Source organism: Poecile atricapillus, chromosome Z (genome assembly GCF_030490865.1).
Source record: "Poecile atricapillus isolate bPoeAtr1 chromosome Z, bPoeAtr1.hap1, whole genome shotgun sequence".
NCBI classification, from domain to species: Eukaryota; Metazoa; Chordata; class Aves; order Passeriformes; family Paridae; genus Poecile; species Poecile atricapillus.
The window spans coordinates 81929112-81948488 of NC_081289.1; the positions used below are offsets into that span (position 1 = coordinate 81929112).

The following is a 19377-nucleotide window of genomic DNA, read 5'->3' on the forward strand; positions in this document are numbered from 1 at the left end:
GTGTCACTTCCCACTGACAGAAATATGGATTAGGCAGAAAAATTTGACTAATATGTCTAATCTTAATAATGTGTTAATTCATAGAATATGTGCATACTGTTGAATATGCAGTTTCTGTATAAAAAGTTTCCTCTAAGTTGAAAACATCTATGTGGATGCAATTTCAATGAAATTTCAGTCTTTATTTAGATTAAAATAACGAGGGTATTAATAGGGTGGCACAGAATGTTTGAGAGACAATTTTACTGCTTCTTAATTTGTGAGAAGAAATTTCAGCCAGATCAGATATCTGATATTTAAAAAATACTACAGAATATGTCAAGCATTCCTAAAGCTTGACATATTTTTAAAAATATGAAATTTTTTAAAAATTTTTTTTAAAAAATTGGTTTTAATACTGTATTTTGTTGAATTTCATTTAATGTATATCCATGTCTTTCTGGTCTTTACACGATGCAGACTGAGTCCCAGAAGCTGATTATTTTACATGCAATACAAGATGGTCTGCTGGAGGGGAATGAAACATTTACCATTCAGCTAGTCTCTACTGGTGATGCAGAGATATCCCCCATAAATGGTAAAGAGTTAATTCAGTATCTTCTAGTTTTAGATATTCTATATGAGAATATTCTAAGTCTGTTCATATTGTTTTAGTCTGCAGTGCTTAAGTATTTTGTGTGGTCCTAGTTGGTTGGAATTTTGAATGTCAGTTTTTTCCCTAGGTCCCTTAAGAAGAAATCAAAGATAGTTCCACAGGCCCTCTATGAAGCTGATGCTTAACCACTCATGTCATGAAACTTACCAAGGGTAGCTCATTGTTTAGTTTTCACTTACCATGAGAAGCATTGTTCTCTTCATAGGTGTTGCAACCATCATTATTATGGGAGATGAAGGAGCTTCTGGGGTGGTTGGGATAGCCCATTCATCCCAGCACATTTTGATTGGAGAACCTTCAGGAAATTATAATGGAACTGCTCTTATTAGGTGGGTACATCTCTCATTTTTTCAAAGAAAGAGCAACAGCCCAGATTCAAAACCAATGAGACTCCACATTTGGCAAGAATTTATTAAGAAGTTCATTTTATCATAATTTCTATAATCAGAACTATTTTAAAAACTAGGTGATTGGTTTTAAGGAAAGGCATATGTATGTCCTTTCAGTATTAATGGGGATATCCAAATATTCCTCTGTCTTCAAGTTATTTACAATGTCGATGCACCAAAGGAAAAAGGATCTTAATCAAAGGAAGGGGTAAGGAAGTGTGACATTTGAAGGTGCTTTGTGCTTTCTAGAATTTGATTCAGGATTTGTGCCTGAATAATATTTCAGCAAATTGCTGTGTTCTAGCATGAACAATATGGGGAATGGGGTTTTTGGTGGAAACAAGATGAAATTGTTTCATTCAGCCAACTGAAAAGAGAATGAAGAGTTTGAATGAGAGAAGAATCTGCTAAGAGCATTGGACCATTATGACACTTCCAGCAAATCTAAAGCAACAGAAGAGTTTTTGCTACTGGCCCAAGAAGCCCAAAAGACAAAATGATGCTTTGTGCAAGAAGCAGTTCAAGGTCATGCTATGTGCAGAATGTGCAGACAAATCTGTACTGTGACTTATTTCACCAAGCATTATGTTATTAGTAGGGTTTTAGACAAATAGGAGACAGTACATATCTCAGAAAATCTCAAGTTATTCTGGCATCTTACATCTGCCTTATAGATTAAATTGCTCCTGCCATTACCCTGACATCCAATTTCCCTTCTGTTTTGCTTCTATATCTGGAAAAAAAAGAAAGAAATCAGTTTTCTGGAATCTCTTCTGGAAACAGAAGAGAAATCAGTTTTCAGATCCCAGCTTTGGACTACACATGGAAAGAAACTTGAAAGACCTCCTGGTAAAAGTACAGCTTGAGGTGTCTCCCATCACAGAGAAACAAAGGAGAACTTCAGAGATGTTCTGAAAATGCCTGAAAAGGGAATTATCATGTTCTTAACAGTGATTAAGTACATTAAAACTCAAGCTTTCATAGTGTTGATAACATTTCCTCTATGCAGAACAGTACGATATTCTATCTCTGTATTAGATATTAAATACTAAAGGTAAAAATAAAATCTGTGTTTGTGTCCTTACCTGCAGCCTGGTACGTGGCCCAGGGATTTTTGGGGAGATCATAATATATTGGAATATAACACCTCCTCATCAGACAGAATTTATTGAGGTATCGGGGACCTTGACCATGCGAGATAGGCAGTCTGCAGCAGTTGTTCTAATACAGGTATATGAGAGATCTGATACCAGTAGCTATTTCAAGTAGCTTTCTTTTATTTTCTTAGGATCTTGGCTAGAAATTAGTTAAATCTCCTTCCCAGGGAATGGTTTAAAGCCTTTTAGCTGTTGGTTCTTTTCTGTAGGCTGTAGATGACGACTGTCCTGAAGAGAAGCATTACTACCAGTTTCAGCTAACCAGAGTCAGTGGTGGAGGACTCATAAATGAATCTAGCAGCACAGCAAATATTACCATGGCTGCCAGTGATTATCCATATGGAGAGTTTACATTTTCCCATGAACTTCTGCAAACAACAGAAGACGAAAAATGGGTATTGGATTAAAATTCTTTCTGATGTAAAATTACTGATAGATATCAACATGGTTGCTAGAATTATGTTCAGCTTTAGAAAGAAAATAAATCAGTCTAAAATGACTGAGCCTATTTGCTAAATGATGTGTACTCTGTACTTGATAAATCATATTGTTGTTAGCCAACAGAACCATTGAAAAGGTGCCTTTAGAACATCTCCTGAAGGCAACTCTAACAGAAAACAAAGCCATTTTAAAAAGAAAATGTTCTCTTTTCCTCAGGTTAACATCACTGTTGTGCGTTCCAGGGGATCCTATGGCAGAGTGCGTCTTTGCTTTCAGATAATAGATGGGACTGCAGAGGAGGGAATGGATTTTAGTCCCACAGTAAGGGAAATGGTTTTTGAACCAGGGGAGGAAAGTAAAATTATTTTGATTGAAGTTCATGATGATGACTTTCCTGAAGGCTGTGAAAACTTTTCATTGATGATTACTGAAGTGGAACTCGAAGGAAGGTAAAGTTAAAATTCCCAGTTGATTTGTTACAAGCAGAAAAGCATACTAAAGAAACAAACTATATTTGGATTCTGATCTACCTGAATAAAGGCACTGCTAGACATTTCTTCTGTTTTACTGTAAAAATTTTTTAACACACCTATCATTGTATTCATAGTAGAAAATAAATGTATGGTAAACCAAATTATTTTAACATAAAGATGTTGCTGGTTAAGATTTATTAAAGCTTAAAATGCATACATTAGATAGAAATTGTCAAGTTGCAAGAGATTCAATAAAAAGATGAACTGAGAAAGAACAACTGGAAGATACACATTTCTAGGACTAAACTACTTTTCTTGCAAACGTAATAATATGAAAAAAAGTGACAAAAAAGTCTTCAGTAGTAACTGTCGGAAAATAAAGTTATTTGCAACTGACAGATTGTCACACACACATCTTTATACTTTCACAAGTAGTTAAAAATGTATTTTTACATTTGTTTGGTTTTTTTATGTTCTTGCAAGGGGATTTGATTTTACTGTAAGAGAGAATGGTCTACAAGTGGATCAACCACCAATAATAGGAAATATCTCCAGAGTATGGGTCACTATTGCAAAAAGTGACAATGCTGAAGGTGTCATAGAATTTGATCCACAGTATGTCCTTCTACAGGGTAAGTTTACCTTAAGTTCTCACTATAGTTTAGAAGATAAGGCTATGGCATGAATTTTGAAATAACATAACTTTTTCTCTATTATTTTTATAGTGGAAGAGGATGTTGGATTAATCATGATTCCTGTTTTGAGAAAGCATGGAACTTATGGCAATGTCACAGCTGATTTTCTATCTAGAAGTATTTCTGCACTTCCTGATGGTGTTGACTATGTCGTTCATAATAATACTGTAATTTTTTATCATGGACAGAACCAGTCTTTTATTTATATCTCTATTATAAATGATGAAGAAAGGTAATTAAATTTTCAGATATTTATTCACCAGTTTACTTCTGATAAAGTCTTTTTTAGCATGCTCTAAAAAATTTACACATACATGTGTATAGAGCTGGAATTGAAGAACAAATTTCTGCAGAGCTAAAAAAATCACATAAGGGAGAAAATCACCTAAGGAGTGGAAAAAGAAGCTGTTATATTAGAGTCATTATTCCTGTTAAATAGTATGCAATCAAATACAGGTTTTAATTACATTATAAGAAATGTTGGTGTCAACAGTACTATTATGAAGAATAAAATATTTTTCCATATTTTTGTTTAACTTAACACTAGTATAAAATAGAATAATGATAGAATTTCAGAATGGTGATACCTGAAATAAAAATATTTCAGATATCACCATTCTATTCAAATAGAAGGAATCTTCTACATTGCGCCTATGGAGATGATTTCTCTACTCTTTTAAACAGATTAGGTTGGATGCATGATTGAATTACTAAGTACAGTTTTATTATTTTCTTTTTTCTCTCAGATATCTCAGAATGTCTTTTTCTTTTTCTGTGCAGTGAATTTGCAGAGCAATTTGAAATCCAGCTGACAGGAGCCACTGGTGGAGCAGTGCTGGGGCTCCACCTGGTAAGCCAGGTCACCATTGCAAAAAGTGACTCCCCCCAGGGCATGGTCCGTTTTCTCAACCAAAGCCAAATTATTCTCCCCAACCCTGACGCAACCACAACAGTGTCACTGGTGCTGGAAAGGACTGGGCGATTGGTGGAGGCACAGGTGGGTCTTGCCTGTCAAAGATTGGAAGTTTTCCAATGACTATGTCAAAAAGTTCCTGTATTTTGCTTTGAAAGCTCTCTTAGTGACTGATTTTTAATAGGATAATTACAGCTTTTTATTAAATATTAATTGCATATAGCTGCAGTATAAGAGAAAATGTTGATATCCTTTTAAAATCCGCTTTCTCTTCCTGCTTGCCTTCTTTTATTATGGTATTGTGTATATCGTTTTGAACTAGCTCCTAATCCCACCAAAATTATAGTTAACTTCATGTATTGCTACTAGTTTAATTTAATTCAGGAAATTGCTTACTATGAGTTTTCGATAGTATTTTTTTACTCTATACAGGCCACTTTTAAAGTGAAGGTATAAGTGGGCCTTTCACAGTCTTGTCAGATAAGTGGAAAATTTGCATTAAAAGCCATGAACTCCTCTTCTCTACATACAAAAATTGCCTCAGTCTTTGACTGTTTCTAGAAGTTGTTGGAGAAAAGTGGAAAACACTTAAGTTACCAAAATAATAATTGTAAAGTCCTGAATATGACCTCCTTAAAAGCAATCTAATTTGTGGGAATTGCTGGAAATGCTATAGTTTTTAATTAGGCTGAAGAAATATGAAGGCTTCATAATTTTCTTCATAATCTGAAGGATTAAAAATTTTTACAATAAAAAATATTTGTCATTTTTAGACTTGACATCACACTTCAAAGAGAAATGGTTTTTATCATGAGTATTTATGTGGGAAGTTTTGCAAAACAAGTGATGAAAGAGAACAGAAATAGACACTGGCCTGTGTGATTCTTGCTATGTACTAAATAAATCTTAGTTTCTTTTCTATTACTGACATCTAGAATTTAATAAACTGGCATGGTGACTAACACCTAAAAATTCCCATTTATAAATTGTCAAGTTTACTTTTTCAAAGGCTTCTATATTTTGCCCCGTAGAATTAATTATGACTGTGTTGTATCCTGTATTAACAGCAAATATTTAAACATAGCTAAGTACTTTAGGTACCCTGTCTCTTCTCCCCTTGGGATGCTGTTATATCACCCCTCTAAATCTGAAACTGATCTCTTCCACAGATTAACTGGGACATTTTGGGACCAAATTCAGAAGAGGTTTTATCTCCTCTGAATAGTGACATTGGTGACCCTGTGAATGGATCATTCTATTTTGAAGAAGGAGAAGGAGGTCTAAGAACAATTAATCTACAGATCCATCCTCATGAAGATGTTGAAGTTCAGGAAATCTTCATTATTCGACTAAGTCTTGTGAAAGGTGAAACAGAAATAGATCCTAAGGCAAACAGCATTACATTAATAGTAAGTTATTATTGCTTCTCTTTCTTCAGATATTTCTGTTGATATTGTTTTTTGTCCTGCAAAGATTTTAAAAATTAATTACAATGATTACTAAATAATTTGGCTTTTTTGACCTTCTTACAGTTTTGGTATATTATGTTCAGTTCTGAAAGTGAAAGGGCAGAAAATCTGTCAGTAAAAATTGGTATAAAAGTGCTGAGCTGACTCTCTTATTTGCAGTTTTCTGGAGTTCTCTTTGGAGAGAGCATGGATTGAATTCACATTTCTATATGTCAATATGTTTGTCATCTGTTGTGGTTTAAACCCACCTGGAAATTAAATGCCACTCAACTGCTTCCCTTCCTCTACCTCCTCTTGTGAGAGGGAGACAAAAAGCAGGATTTCTGAGTCAAGATAAGAAAAATTTACTTGAAAACATCAATGAGATGGGAAACAAACAGTAACAGCAACAATATTAATGACAAAGGTAGACAATATAAAGGGTGATTTACACACAAAATGTGCTCACCACCAAAGCTCCACTGATACAAAGACAAAATGTCTTTTTTCCCCTGAGCAAACTAAAAGCAATGATGGACAAATCATCCACATACACACTCCTCCACAAAGCCTGAGACAGCAAAAACAGTGATGGACAAACTCTCCAGGCTGGACTGCTTGGCCTGCACCAACTGTCATGTGTGTGTGGTAGATAATAGAGATCTGGACATGCCCACACAGCACCAGGCACTGACCCCTCAGCAGTTGCAAGTACGACATTGTCACTCTTAACATCTTCTGCAGAGGAAGGGAGAAAATCTGACTTCTCACAGTGCAAGAGAATTTTTGACAGTTATCAAGGACAAATCAGTGCTGTAGGGATACAGCAACTAAGGACATATTTATAAAGCTGCTATTAGAAACCCTCGAAAAAAATCTCTCCTAGAAATTGTATTTTTATTTTATTATGGGGTCAATAAGGTGTTGATGGAATTAGCTCTTATTTCCCCAGTCCCCTTCAGGAAGTCAGGTTATTGTGGACCTGATTTTTCTGAGTCTGAGAGAGTTCCATCTTGTCAGTGGGGCTGATCTGTTCCCAAGGGAAAGTCTCTTGAGGGTGTCTCTCGCTCAAGGACTATTTTTGTAAATAATTTCATTTTTCCAAAACAGTTCTGTACAGCTGTGATTAGTGTGTTTTTCTCTTGTCTCACCAATGGGACAGAGAGGTCGTGTTCCCTTTACCAATCATGTTAAACCTGTATCGTAACCCCCTATAAAAAGTTGAAAAGTTCAGATAATAAAGTTTTCTGATCATCTCGCCCTGGCTGCTGTGATTGAATCCACACTTCCACTTTGTGTCCAACAGCGTCAGGTTACCCCAAATTCTTCATGTAGTGAATGGTTCATGCAGATGGATGTGGATGAGCTCTCTTTCCCATAGTGCTGAATTTGCAAACTGGTAGTTTTAGAAGAGATTCTGTATACTAGCTCAAGGTGCCTGAGCATTGCCTGCATAAGAATCAAAATATTCAGATGCAGCATTTGTAATAAAACTCTGTTCTTTTCCTTCTTAGACAGGGGAACTGGAAACTGAAAAAGGGACATTTAAAACTTTCTCTGCTGTTTTTAAAACTAACAGATATGTTCCCCTGTAGCATCTAGCAGTGAAAATCTCAGTGGTTCAAACAAGAATACAACTCACACTACATTTCTAGTTTTTTAAATGTTTGTTTACCTTTTTACAGATAGAGAAGTTTGGTGATCCCAATGGAATTGTACAGTTTGCTCCCGAATCATTAATTGAGAGTAACTATTCAGAGCCCTCAGGAGAAGAAGGGCCACAGAGTATTACACTGTTTATCAAACGAATTCAAGGCATTCTGGGGAACATAACGGTATTCTCACTCGTTTCCTAATAATATTATCTGAAATCATCCTCAGTGTCAATGTATTGAAAAGTATCTCATTCTGTGCCTTTCAATTGCTTGTTTCTCAGATTAGGTTTTTTACATGTTGCCTTTTAGACTGAATTTAGGAAAGGCTTAGCCCTAGTACTTGTGGTACGATGAGTAAAATTCAGTCTTCCTTGGTCCAGCAAAAATAAAAGAAAAAAAAAATACTGCTATACTGCTCTCACTTTCTTTCTTCCTGATTGCTTTTGATGGGAGAACAGAAGAGACAATACTTTCATAGTGAGTTGTCTTTGATATCATTGCATTTTACTTTTTTAGACAGAACCAGACTTTTCTGAACCATCACAGGCATTGTTTTTTATCTTAAGTTGTTTAGAAATCAATGCTTTAACAGGAACTCATTTAATTTAAAATAAATTGATCAATTAATAGAGACATCTGCTGTGTTTAATGAGAGTTCTCCATTCATTTCTTATGTGAGGAATATTTGAAACAGAAAAAAAACATCCAGGGTGTTTTGGTGTGAAAATAGAAATAATTTTTGAAAAATGTTCACAAATTCCACATAGTTTTACATAAATCTTCTGAAACTAGACAAAGGAAATATTTTTATTCATAGCACTGTTAGTGAAATAACACACTCTTTTGAAAGATAGTCTGTGTGATAGAATATTCTTCCTATGCATACCCAAAACAATTTTTATTTTACCTATTTGAAAGCAGTGTGTTCCGTATCCTATCTATACTGAATTCTGAATGTGCAAGTTTCTATCTTTGGAGGTAATTTTTCTTTTATGTTTTGCATTTTCTATACTAATTTCAGGTTTACTGGGAAATACGTAGTGAATCTGACATCACAGGTGACTTTCTTGAGACAGAGGGATCTGTTGTCATTGCTGACCAGCAGAGTACAGCTGAGATAACTATCTACCTGTTACCGGATGATGTTCCAGAACTGGATGAAAACTATGAGGTACAGCTGATTTCAGTGGAAGGTGGAGCAGATTTAGACCATGAGAAAGGAATTTCAAAGATCACAGTGTTTGCAAATGACGATCCTTATGGAGTGTTTGCCCTGTACTCGGATCATCAGTCAGTATTGGTAGAAAAAGCCCTGGATCGCTATGTTCAGATTAATGTAACTCGGCATGCTGGGGCATTTGGAGAAGTGATGGTCGAGTACCGTGTTATATCCCTTCATGATGAAGCACTAATTGAACCTGAGAATGAGGTGGGATTCCTCACAATAAAGGACGGTGCCAGCTTTGGAGTAAAAAGAGTGCCAATAAGCAACCAGGTGTGTATTACTCTTTTAGCTCCTATGGTATCTATTGTATCCATTTGTTTCATCACAATACAAATAAGACACAAAACTCTCACTAGTATCCACCGTGAAGAAGCAGAAAAAGAGAGTTTTGGTGTTATGAATTTCCTCTTTATGGAGTAGAGCTGGATTTGAAAATCACATTTTCTGATAGTAATTGCAGACACTGCTATGCATGTGTTCCAATATTTAATGTTTCCTCACATTGTTGTTCTGTGTTATTATCAGTTCAATATCTTATTCTTATGTATGCAAATATTTTCATAAGTTTCTTCTGGATTGTAAATGGTGACCTGTCACCTGATTCGTGACCAAGGAAGAAGAAGCTAAATGTACCTGCAGTCTTCTGTGTTTCCTTGTTGTTTGTCATTATTATCACTGTCTTACATCCACTCTTACATGCTCTTACAACCATCTTAAATATTTTTAAACCTAACAGTTAAAATCAAGCTGAGGCCCAATGTATCAGATACAACTTTTTAAAATGGCAATTTTAAAATGTTTGCTTTACAACTTCACATTCCAGCAAACTGCTGGCAGATTATTTCACAATATCGATGGCTTAACTGTAATTCTTTGAGAAACATCAACAAAACACTTGTCTTGAGAATTCTGCTTTGTATGTAAGCAAACAAAATTTGCAGGTTGTTTTGTTAATTATTTGAGCTGTTGGATAGCATTATTTTAGTGGAATTAAATTTCTATCTTTTTAATTTAATTCTCTCTCTCAAAGGCATTTATTTTACTGGGCTTGAATTTTACTCTGGAACTGACTAATGTAAGCCTGGTTAGGGGAAGTGCCAAGGAAGTGCCTAAAATATTGGGAATAGCAAAGTCTGCTGTGCTGCTTATTCCTGAGGAAGCTGCCAATTCACAGGTCAGTAGCCTGGTTGGGGTGTCATGTTTCTACCGCAGAAGAAAGGTACACTTCACTGCAGAGGATACCTGGTATAAGAACTCAGTGAAGTTTTCATTGTAATCAATATGATGGAAGAGATTTTTCCTTTTATTACTTGCACTGTATGTTTTTCTTTCCTCTGATACAAATTCTGGTAGAAATATTTTAATACAGTTGGAAAAGGCCTCTTCATCTATAAAATGTAAGTAGTGTAAATATTTACATGAAATGGGAGTTCTATGCCTTAAAGGAAAATAAGTAAATCTGGACAATGTTTCTATAAGTATTATGATTCAGTATTATGTGCAAAAAGAGATGGACTATATGCTAGGTGTTAATGCAGATGTCAGTAAATTTGGTAATCATTGAGTGATGAATTTTCCTTTTGTCTATTTTGAATGAGAGTGAGAAAATATAGTTTTCCTGCTTTGATAAGGTATATGTGCTACCATTCCCTTTTTTTATGTCACGCAAAGGCATGATGAGATTTTAACTCTTAAATTTTATTGAAGTTTTTGCTTAATGATTTTTATTATCTTGAAGCATTGTTTTGGTTTTTAATTTACAATGAAACTTAAGTCAAATAGTCTTTGTGTATACACGGTTTACGGAAATACTATTATATGCCATATTCTACCATTTATCATTGCTTTTAGAAGATGGAAATTATCTTCACCCCTATTTCCTGCTCAGAGAAAAAGAAATGTAGATCACAGTAGCAAGAATAATTTTGTGAACAGTGTCATGGGGCAACAACTTACTTTTCACTGCATACATAATTAATATCTTACCTTAGACCTAATTATATGTGTATATATATATAGAGAGAGAGAGAGAGAGAGAGAGAGAGAAAGAGAGAGAGAGAGAGAGAGAGAGAGAGAGAGAGAGAGAGAGAGAGAGAGAGAGAGTGTAGTACAGTTATTACCTGTGAGGTAATAACCTGCACTGAGGCTTGATTTATTTTTCTTCTAAACCAGAGATACAGATTGATGTAATCACTGTTTTCAGGACTGAAATATCACTCATTCCTTTTCCCCGCAATCTAATTGCCAGAAATCTAAAATTTGCAAGTATTATTAAAGAGGTGTGAAGGAAATATATATCTGTACATACATGCACATATACTTATATGTATATACATATATTTAGCTATATGTATGCAGCCTTATTGTAAGATGCCCATTTTACAAAAGGTACTATGCTTTCATGTGTTATTGTCAATTTTTATTCCATTTTCTGATAAAATCTACTATGTTTCCACAGGTTGGCTTTGAATCTGTGATATTACGACTTACAAACATTGTAGCAGGGACAGGCCATGCTGTCATAGCCAGAAGAGGAGTTTATGGCTCTGTAATAGTTCGCTGGATTTCAGGATGCCCACCAGACCTAGTCACTGACTTTGTTAAACTAGGCAATATTACACCTCCATCTGGTGAGTAATCAGTGCAACATATTATGTACAGCTACAAGGACAGCAGCTATGGCAGTTGCGTAAGTGATGGTACCACCTTTTAGTTCTTTGTACCCTACATTTGTACTCTACAAGTTTCCTTTATTAATGAGGAGTCATTGGAATGAAATAGTGTGATCCAATTTTTATCTGTAAGGATAAAAATATGTCCTGTAAGGACATATTTACTTCATGAGAAAAAAAAACAACTTTTCTTCAAAGACACAATGCTATGCAACTGAAGGACAGCTTCCTATAGGAAAGGCCTTTATCATGAAAATTTATTCACCTCAATGGAGTGGAATTGTGACTAAAGTATGCCGGTATATTTCCAGGTAAAAAGAGAATTCACCTTTAGTAATTTTGACTTTCTCAATCATTCTCCTTTCAGGTACTGTTGTATTTTCTTCTGGGGAGGAAAGTAAAGTAATTTCATTTCAGGCTACTCCAAGCCTAAATAAACCTGAGACATTTGCCATCACTTTAACAGCAGTGCACAGCAATGTGTCTGGTGGGGCTCGCCTGAGGTAAGGATATTACACTTTTGAGTTGCACTGATGCTATAAGAGTTATGACATGTATAGAGGCATATACCTCATACAAATCCCTTTTAAATTATAGGTAGCTATCAAATTGTAGTTCCTTTTTTGATAAATTTCTATGTCTTGTCTCACATGTAAACAAATATCAGTACTACAGATATGATCTGCCTGGAACTGAGGCTATTCTTCAATTACAGTCAATTTCCTGACATTGGGATCTGAGATGCCTATAATGTATCTAGACATTCAGGAAAGACAGTTAGGTTGAAGATCCAAGATCAACAGTTTTAACCAGGAGGCTGAAGAAAGAAATAAACTCTTCCAATTTTCAGTGTTCCTAAAAATCCATATTTAGAAGATCTTAAATGACAAAAGTTATTTAAAATAAATCAAATTAAATTAGAAATGCTCTAAAAATGCCTAATTTATATTAAACCCCCTTTTTATTCTAAAAAATTAGAACATTACATTCAGTATAGTTTTTTCATCTCAGTTAAATTGTTATCTGTTCTTCAAACTTTTCACTCTTCCTTATTGAAGATGAAAGTGTACAAAAAAATGGGCATAGATTGATACCATATGGAGAAAGGTATTGGCTTCACCATGTTAAAATTGCACTGGCAAATATGAAGGAAGTCAGGAGTGATCCAGATGCCTAAGCTGGCCCTTTCTCCTAGGCTTGTCTATCCTTGAGTCCTCAAGCACATGTTTACTGTGTGAGTCAAATACCTTGAGTGCCTGAGAATAACCTTTCCTAGAAAACTTAGGACTGCATCCCACAAGATGTAAAGCTCATAATTACTTTTAAAGTTTTTTGGCTTCCAAAGTGGTGGAAGTGTCTCATCTGTTAGCCAAATCCTCTCATTGTAATTGATAATTTTTTTTATATTGTTTTTTTATACAATTGATAATGTAATTTGATAGCCTCTGGCACTGAATAATGGTTCAGTTCTAGAGAAAGGGATGACACAAGACTTAGCAGAGTCAGTCTAATATTTTGTAATAAGGAGGGTATATATTTAATATATATTATTAATATAAAATATATTATTAATATAATATATATATTAAAGTACAGCTTAAATTTATACTGATAACAAGACTCAGATATAGAGAAAAATACTTTCAGTAATATTGTAAAAAAAGCAGTAATTCAAAGCATAATTGTATATTTTAATATAACTTCCTGTCCTTCTCTAGCATCCTAGCTAAAACTGTAGACTGCTAACAGCTGTCTACTTCACAGTTTTCCCTTGGTACAAGAGGTTTGTTCAATGTTTAGAACTATTATTCCTTGTAGCGGCTATATTATACTCCTGTACTATGTCCACAGTAGGATGACCTACTTTCCTTTGCCGCTCCATTATGGTGAGTAAGACCATACTTCATGTATCATTTACTCAGTATCCTGTCTTGACTTAGGGTGCTTTAAGCCCATGGAGGGCTGCTTAATCCAAATATTACAAAAGCAACTTTCAGGGAACCTCTTTATGTCTTGCTTTGTATGGTTGCTATTTCTTCCCTCTACTGTTATGCTTTTTTTACTCCACTTTCTTGCATCCATCATTGATTGCTCACTGACAATTATTATGTTTGATTCCTTTGCTTTTCATTATTTGTATTTCCTCTATTAATGTGATATTGTTTCTGTTTCAGATCAGGATTTACGACAGCGAAAGTTGAGCCAATGGGGATCTTCCAGTTTGATCTTAACTCAAGATCAGTTTCAGTTGAAGAAGATGTCCGGGTAGTCAGACTAAACGTTCAAAGATTGTTTGGTTTTCAAAGTAATCTCACTAAACTGACATATCAGACCATTCCAGGAAGTGCCAAACCACGAGAAGACTTTATACCCATCTATGATGGAGAGCTTATATTTTTACATTTTCAGACAAATGCAGTGATAGAAATATCAATAATTGATGACACTGTGTCTGAAATACAAGAATTTTTTTTTGTAAATTTGACTTCTGTGGAAATTCTGGATGTTCAACCTGCAAACCTTGACTGGAGTCCCCGTTTGAATCCAGCTTTCAGTGTTGCAACAGTTAATATCCTGGCTAATGATATTCATCATGGAATACTAAGTTTGGGGCCAGAGTTTATTTATGTTGAAGAAGATACAAACAACAATACCTCCAACACAGCAGTGCTTCAGATCAGAAGGACCAAGGGATTTATTGGTGATATTAAAATAACTGTTAAAACTTTTGGGGGAGTGAGTGCACAGAGTGCAGTGTTTCCTTTTGGAAATGTTTATGGAAAATCAAACTTCTCATGGGCAATGGAAGGAGAAGATTTTGAAGAACAGATAATCTCTCTGACTTTGCTGGATGGAGAAAGTGAAAGCCAGGTCTCCATAAAAATTTTTGATGATGATGAGCCTGAAGGACAGGAATCATTTTATGTTTTCCTCTCAAATCCTGAGTATGGAGCTCAGATTGTGGAAGGGAAGGATGAACATGGATTTGCTGCTTTTGCAACAGTAATTATTTCAGGTAATATTTCTTACAGGGCATGAGTAAATATACTTGAATTAAATAACAGTAATCAACTATATGTTCTTATAGCAATTTTCATGTAAAATTGGAATTCTATATGATAATAAGCAAGGTATTCTATTCCCAACATGAACATTTTCCAGATGAGAGGAAGCACCTAATACATAAAGCCCACTTAGCTTCCCTTAGCAATGTAACTCAAAATACATCTATAGGTGCTGCTTATCTCTATTCTTGTCCTTTATGAAGGGAGAACACTAAGCATAAGTGTTTGTGTTGGAGATGGAGTAGCACTGCAGGCTCATTTGGTTTTTTGCCATTTTCCTTGTTCCAACCCTTCCTCCTGGGGTGTGAGATTCCCATCTCAGTAGATCCATGATTTCCAAATACAAAGAATAAGTGGGATAATTTCTTATAATTTATGACCTATGACTATGAGAAGAGTAACCAATTAATTTGTGGTATGAAAATGAAAGTGCCCAAGAGGAACCTCTTACAGAAATGCTGGGCTTCCATTGTTTGTTCTTGGTATTGTACAAATGATTCTTTCTCACAGTACTGTAGTGCTGCGTTCAGACCAAAATATTTTGTATAACTGTAAATACTGACCGCTTCTTGACAGTTTATGGCACAAAAAGATCACTGCCTTTTTTTGCGTGGTTTGTTTCTAAAGACCAAATGATTTGTATTTTGCTACTTCAGGTGCTTTGCTTTCCGAGTTGCTTTAAGCTTCTTTTACTTTTTCTTTTACCTTTTTTTTTTTTTTTTTCTTTCATTTTCCTAACAGTCTATGAAACATGATTTTGTAAAAGAAAATGTCATGGAGCATTTGAATACAGGAAGACATAGCTCCTACTGAGACCATAAGATTACCTAAAAGAGGAGAGGCATAAAAATTTACTGACCCATTATTTAAATAATGCATTATGGCAGCAGTGCTTGATGTGAGACAGTGAATATAAGTTGCAATGAGGTTTAGCTTGAGTATTTTCTTTATTTATTCAGTACAGAGAGCCAATGGCACAGGTTGCCTGGGGAGGTTGCATGGTCTCTCTCTGGAATTTTTCCAAGCCCCAAACCTCTGAGCCATCTGGTCTGGTTTCAGAAATAATTCAGTTTTGAGAAGGGTATTGGACTAGAGACTTAAAGGGCCCTTTTAACCTGAATTAAGTTGGCATTCTGTCACATGTATTTCTTATATTTTGTATTTTTAAGTTCAGTGACTTTTACAAAGGATGGAGTTTGTACAAAGTAAAAAATATAAAAAACAGTTTCTGTTTTCATTCTTTGCTACTATGCAGTTCATATCTGCAGTGTAGTCATGCTCTGCTTCTGGGGATGGAGGACAAGGACACCAAGGAAGAGTTTTTCTTTCAGTCATTGTGCTACTGTGAGAAAGTGATGTCAGAGCTCCAATTTCCCTTATCTTTTAGATATCTGTCAGACTTACCAACTGAATAGATACCAGTCCAACCTGCAACACAGATTAAATTTTAGAAAGAAGTTGGGCATTGGAATGAATTTTAGGCTAACTCAGTTCAGGTTAATCAAGAAAGCAAGGTATATGCTTTAACATTACTGGGAGTTTTGTGTATTTAGGTAGGCTTAAGGAATCAGTATGGGTATTGAGAACTAGGATTAAATTGTACTGCTGGATGAGTTTAGGAGGCAATCAAGATCATATACAAAACCAGATCATATGAAACACATTCTCTTCATGTGCATTGTCTCTAGAATTTACCACAGAAATGGTAATTTACACGGAAATTCACACAGGAACTGGTTCTAGCGAACCAGTTCCCCAGATATGCACGTTCACTGCAGAAGTATATGTATAGACACAGGTTGGAATTCAAGCTTGTATTGAATACCTCAGAAGTGTGTTAATGTACTCTAGAGTTATACCCACAGTACAAAGTGTCCGTAAAGTTGTAACATGAGACAATAGATTAAGAGGAAGGGTCAAAGATTGCACCTCCATTTAAGTGTATAGATAAATACCACAGGTCAAATATTTGTGCATGCACATAAGCAAACACACAGTTTCTGTTCATCTTAATATATATATTGACTTTTAGTAAGCTCTGGGGTGGAAGTAGATCGCCTTTTCAATTCCAGAGTAAAGCTATCACTACCTGCAAGGAGAAATCCTTTAGAAGCAAGATTTTATTGAGCACTGTAAGACATTCGTTTCCCCTCATTAACACTGGGAAGTTTTATCTTCCACTGCTGTTTTTCTGAAGATACTTGCATTCCCCTGAGAAAAATGGGGTGTCTTGCAGCTCATTAGTTCCACACATAGAATTAAAGATGCAAGAGAAAAGTCGATGTAATAAAAAAACCCATCTATGAAAATGGATGGGTTCAACCACATGATGGATAGGACGAATAAGAAAGCTTAAGTTATATCACTGGAAGCCCATCTTTATCACCTTACCTTCTTTATATGTAGATACCCGTTTCTGTCCAGAGAGAATGTTTTAAGATTTATGATAAACTTAGCTGGAGGGATTGTCTCATAAAGGCATTATAAGTAAGGCTTTTGAGATTATTCTGGAGATTACTGTAGCACCTAGTCTCTTGAAGTCAAGACACACAGAGTTCAGTCAGTTTGTTGAATGCTGCTTAAAATACAAGCTTACATGCAAAAATGGTGCCAAGACTCTCATAAGGAATTTGCTTTCAAAAATAGTTTTTACTAATCTATAGTTAAAAGTAAAATTTAGAAATGCTATATTCTAAATTTGAAATTCTAGAGTGTAAATTAAGAATAGAAATATTAAGATAATTGAGCAGCATGCTTTTGATACCTGACTGCATTTTTAGCAGTTGTTAATATTAAAAATATAATTTACTCTCAGCTTAACTTTCTTGCTTAATCCTTTCATGGACTATTTCCTACACAGGAAGCGATCTCCAGAATGGTATTTTGGGATTCATTCCAGAAGTACAAAGTGGCCTGATACTTGATGAAGACTCAGAAAACAGAGAGGTGCTGCTGACTGTCGCACGGCAACCAAACAGGTGCAGGCAACAGCTGATTCCAGTGCTCTTCCCACACTCTGTAATCACTCTGTAATATATTGTCTTGAATCACAGGAGCTACTGTTAGTGGAAGAGGTTTTCATCACAGAGCTTTTTAACAAGTGTCTCATTTAATAGCTTCATAGATTTTGGCCACAGGGCATTTAAGTTGTGAATATAATTAGGTCTGTCACTTTATTGGTATAAAGCAGAAACAGGAAAAACTCAAATGCTTAGCATTCTATACTGTAAGTCAGCAAGTGTGAAGGTTTTGTTTAAGGTAAAGTATTCACACTGCTAAAGGTGTAATTCCAATTCTCACCTCTCTGTGTAATGTAAGTAGCTATGAATACTACAAAGAGCAGATAAGCAGTTATGTGTCAGTATGTTTATATCTTCACTTTTTTCCCAATTAGCACACACATATATATATATATTACATTTATGTGTGCTTTAAACAAATATGCTCAAGTATGGTAACCCTACACTTACAGGAATGACAAATTCTACCTGGCTTTCCAGGCCAATGGTTACTATAGTATTTATGAAAGTACTTGGGCACATCCCTGCTTTCCAAGCACAACTGTCTCTTATTCAGATAATTGCATGTTACCTGAAACAAAAATTAAGAAGCATCTGGGTTCCCACAATCGCTTTATTTTCTTCTTCTGTTAATTTTTTTTTTTTTTTATCATCTAAATAGATATTAGATGAAGAAATGTAAAAACAAAAGAAACCAGCCTATTTTTTTCATTGTAAAGCTGTTGATTCCCTATTGATAAGTTTTGAATAATAACATGAAGTGTATGATATGTCTGTGGCTTATGTTTTCTAAATCTGTTCTTTCCTTCAATACATGCATATTCTTCTCTTTTGCTTATAGGGCTTTTGAAGATGTGAAGATCTTCTGGCGTGTGACCTTTAATAAAACAGCTGTTGTCCTTCTGAAGGATGGTGTAGACTTGGAGAATGAGCTTGTATCTGTGCAGGGAGCCACGACCTGCATGGCAGGTCAAACAACGTGCAACATTTCCATTGAAATAAAACCTGATCAGGTAAGTAAGTATTGCTCATTTATCTACAGCATTGAATTGCAATTTGTCAAGATGAAAAAACTCTGGTCCAGAGGAAATGATGCTTAGTTTGCGAATAGTAACTTGATATCTGTTTGCCTTCTCTTGAACACGTTTATTTATAGTCTTGTACTGCATCCATTGTGACTGGTAAAAATTTGAGAAGGAAATAAGTATTTAGTTTGAAGAGTAAATTGCAGATCTTTATAAAACAGTAATAAAAAAGAATGAGTTGTTTCAGTAAAATATTTGGTCATATACTCTTATCCTTCATGCAGTAAGTTTTTCGTCTATCAAAGAATTTCTTAGGGTGGTGTATCAAGAACATTTTATAAGTAATATCTCATTGCACAAAAAAAACCTTTGAGTATAACTTGTGTGTAATTTTAAATTCCTAAATCTAGCACAGTGATCTGTGAAAGATCATAAAACTGTGTAAGAATCTCGTAGTGTCTAAAGATCTGTTCACATCCACCTTGTGAATAGTGAAGTTCAATTTAGGAGCCATCATCCACTAAATTGCGTTTGTCTAAGTCTA

The 19377-nt window shown here is 35.1% G+C and overlaps 1 protein-coding gene across 1 annotated transcript in view; it reads left to right on the top strand.

Annotated features, from left to right (window-relative positions):
• Positions 1-19377, top strand: part of ADGRV1 (adhesion G protein-coupled receptor V1) — a 255005-nt gene that overhangs the window by 82326 nt on the left and 153302 nt on the right. Inside the window, exons 60-76 of the mRNA XM_058825861.1 lie at positions 460-577; positions 861-984; positions 2136-2274; positions 2411-2596; positions 2859-3091; positions 3599-3747; positions 3841-4042; positions 4591-4807; positions 5893-6132; positions 7857-8006; positions 8848-9321; positions 10082-10225; positions 11510-11681; positions 12091-12226; positions 13898-14739; positions 17649-17766; positions 18650-18821. Coding sequence (XP_058681844.1) covers positions 460-577; positions 861-984; positions 2136-2274; positions 2411-2596; positions 2859-3091; positions 3599-3747; positions 3841-4042; positions 4591-4807; positions 5893-6132; positions 7857-8006; positions 8848-9321; positions 10082-10225; positions 11510-11681; positions 12091-12226; positions 13898-14739; positions 17649-17766; positions 18650-18821 — 3816 coding nt within the window. The remainder of the gene's footprint in view (positions 1-459; positions 578-860; positions 985-2135; positions 2275-2410; positions 2597-2858; positions 3092-3598; positions 3748-3840; positions 4043-4590; positions 4808-5892; positions 6133-7856; positions 8007-8847; positions 9322-10081; positions 10226-11509; positions 11682-12090; positions 12227-13897; positions 14740-17648; positions 17767-18649; positions 18822-19377) is intronic.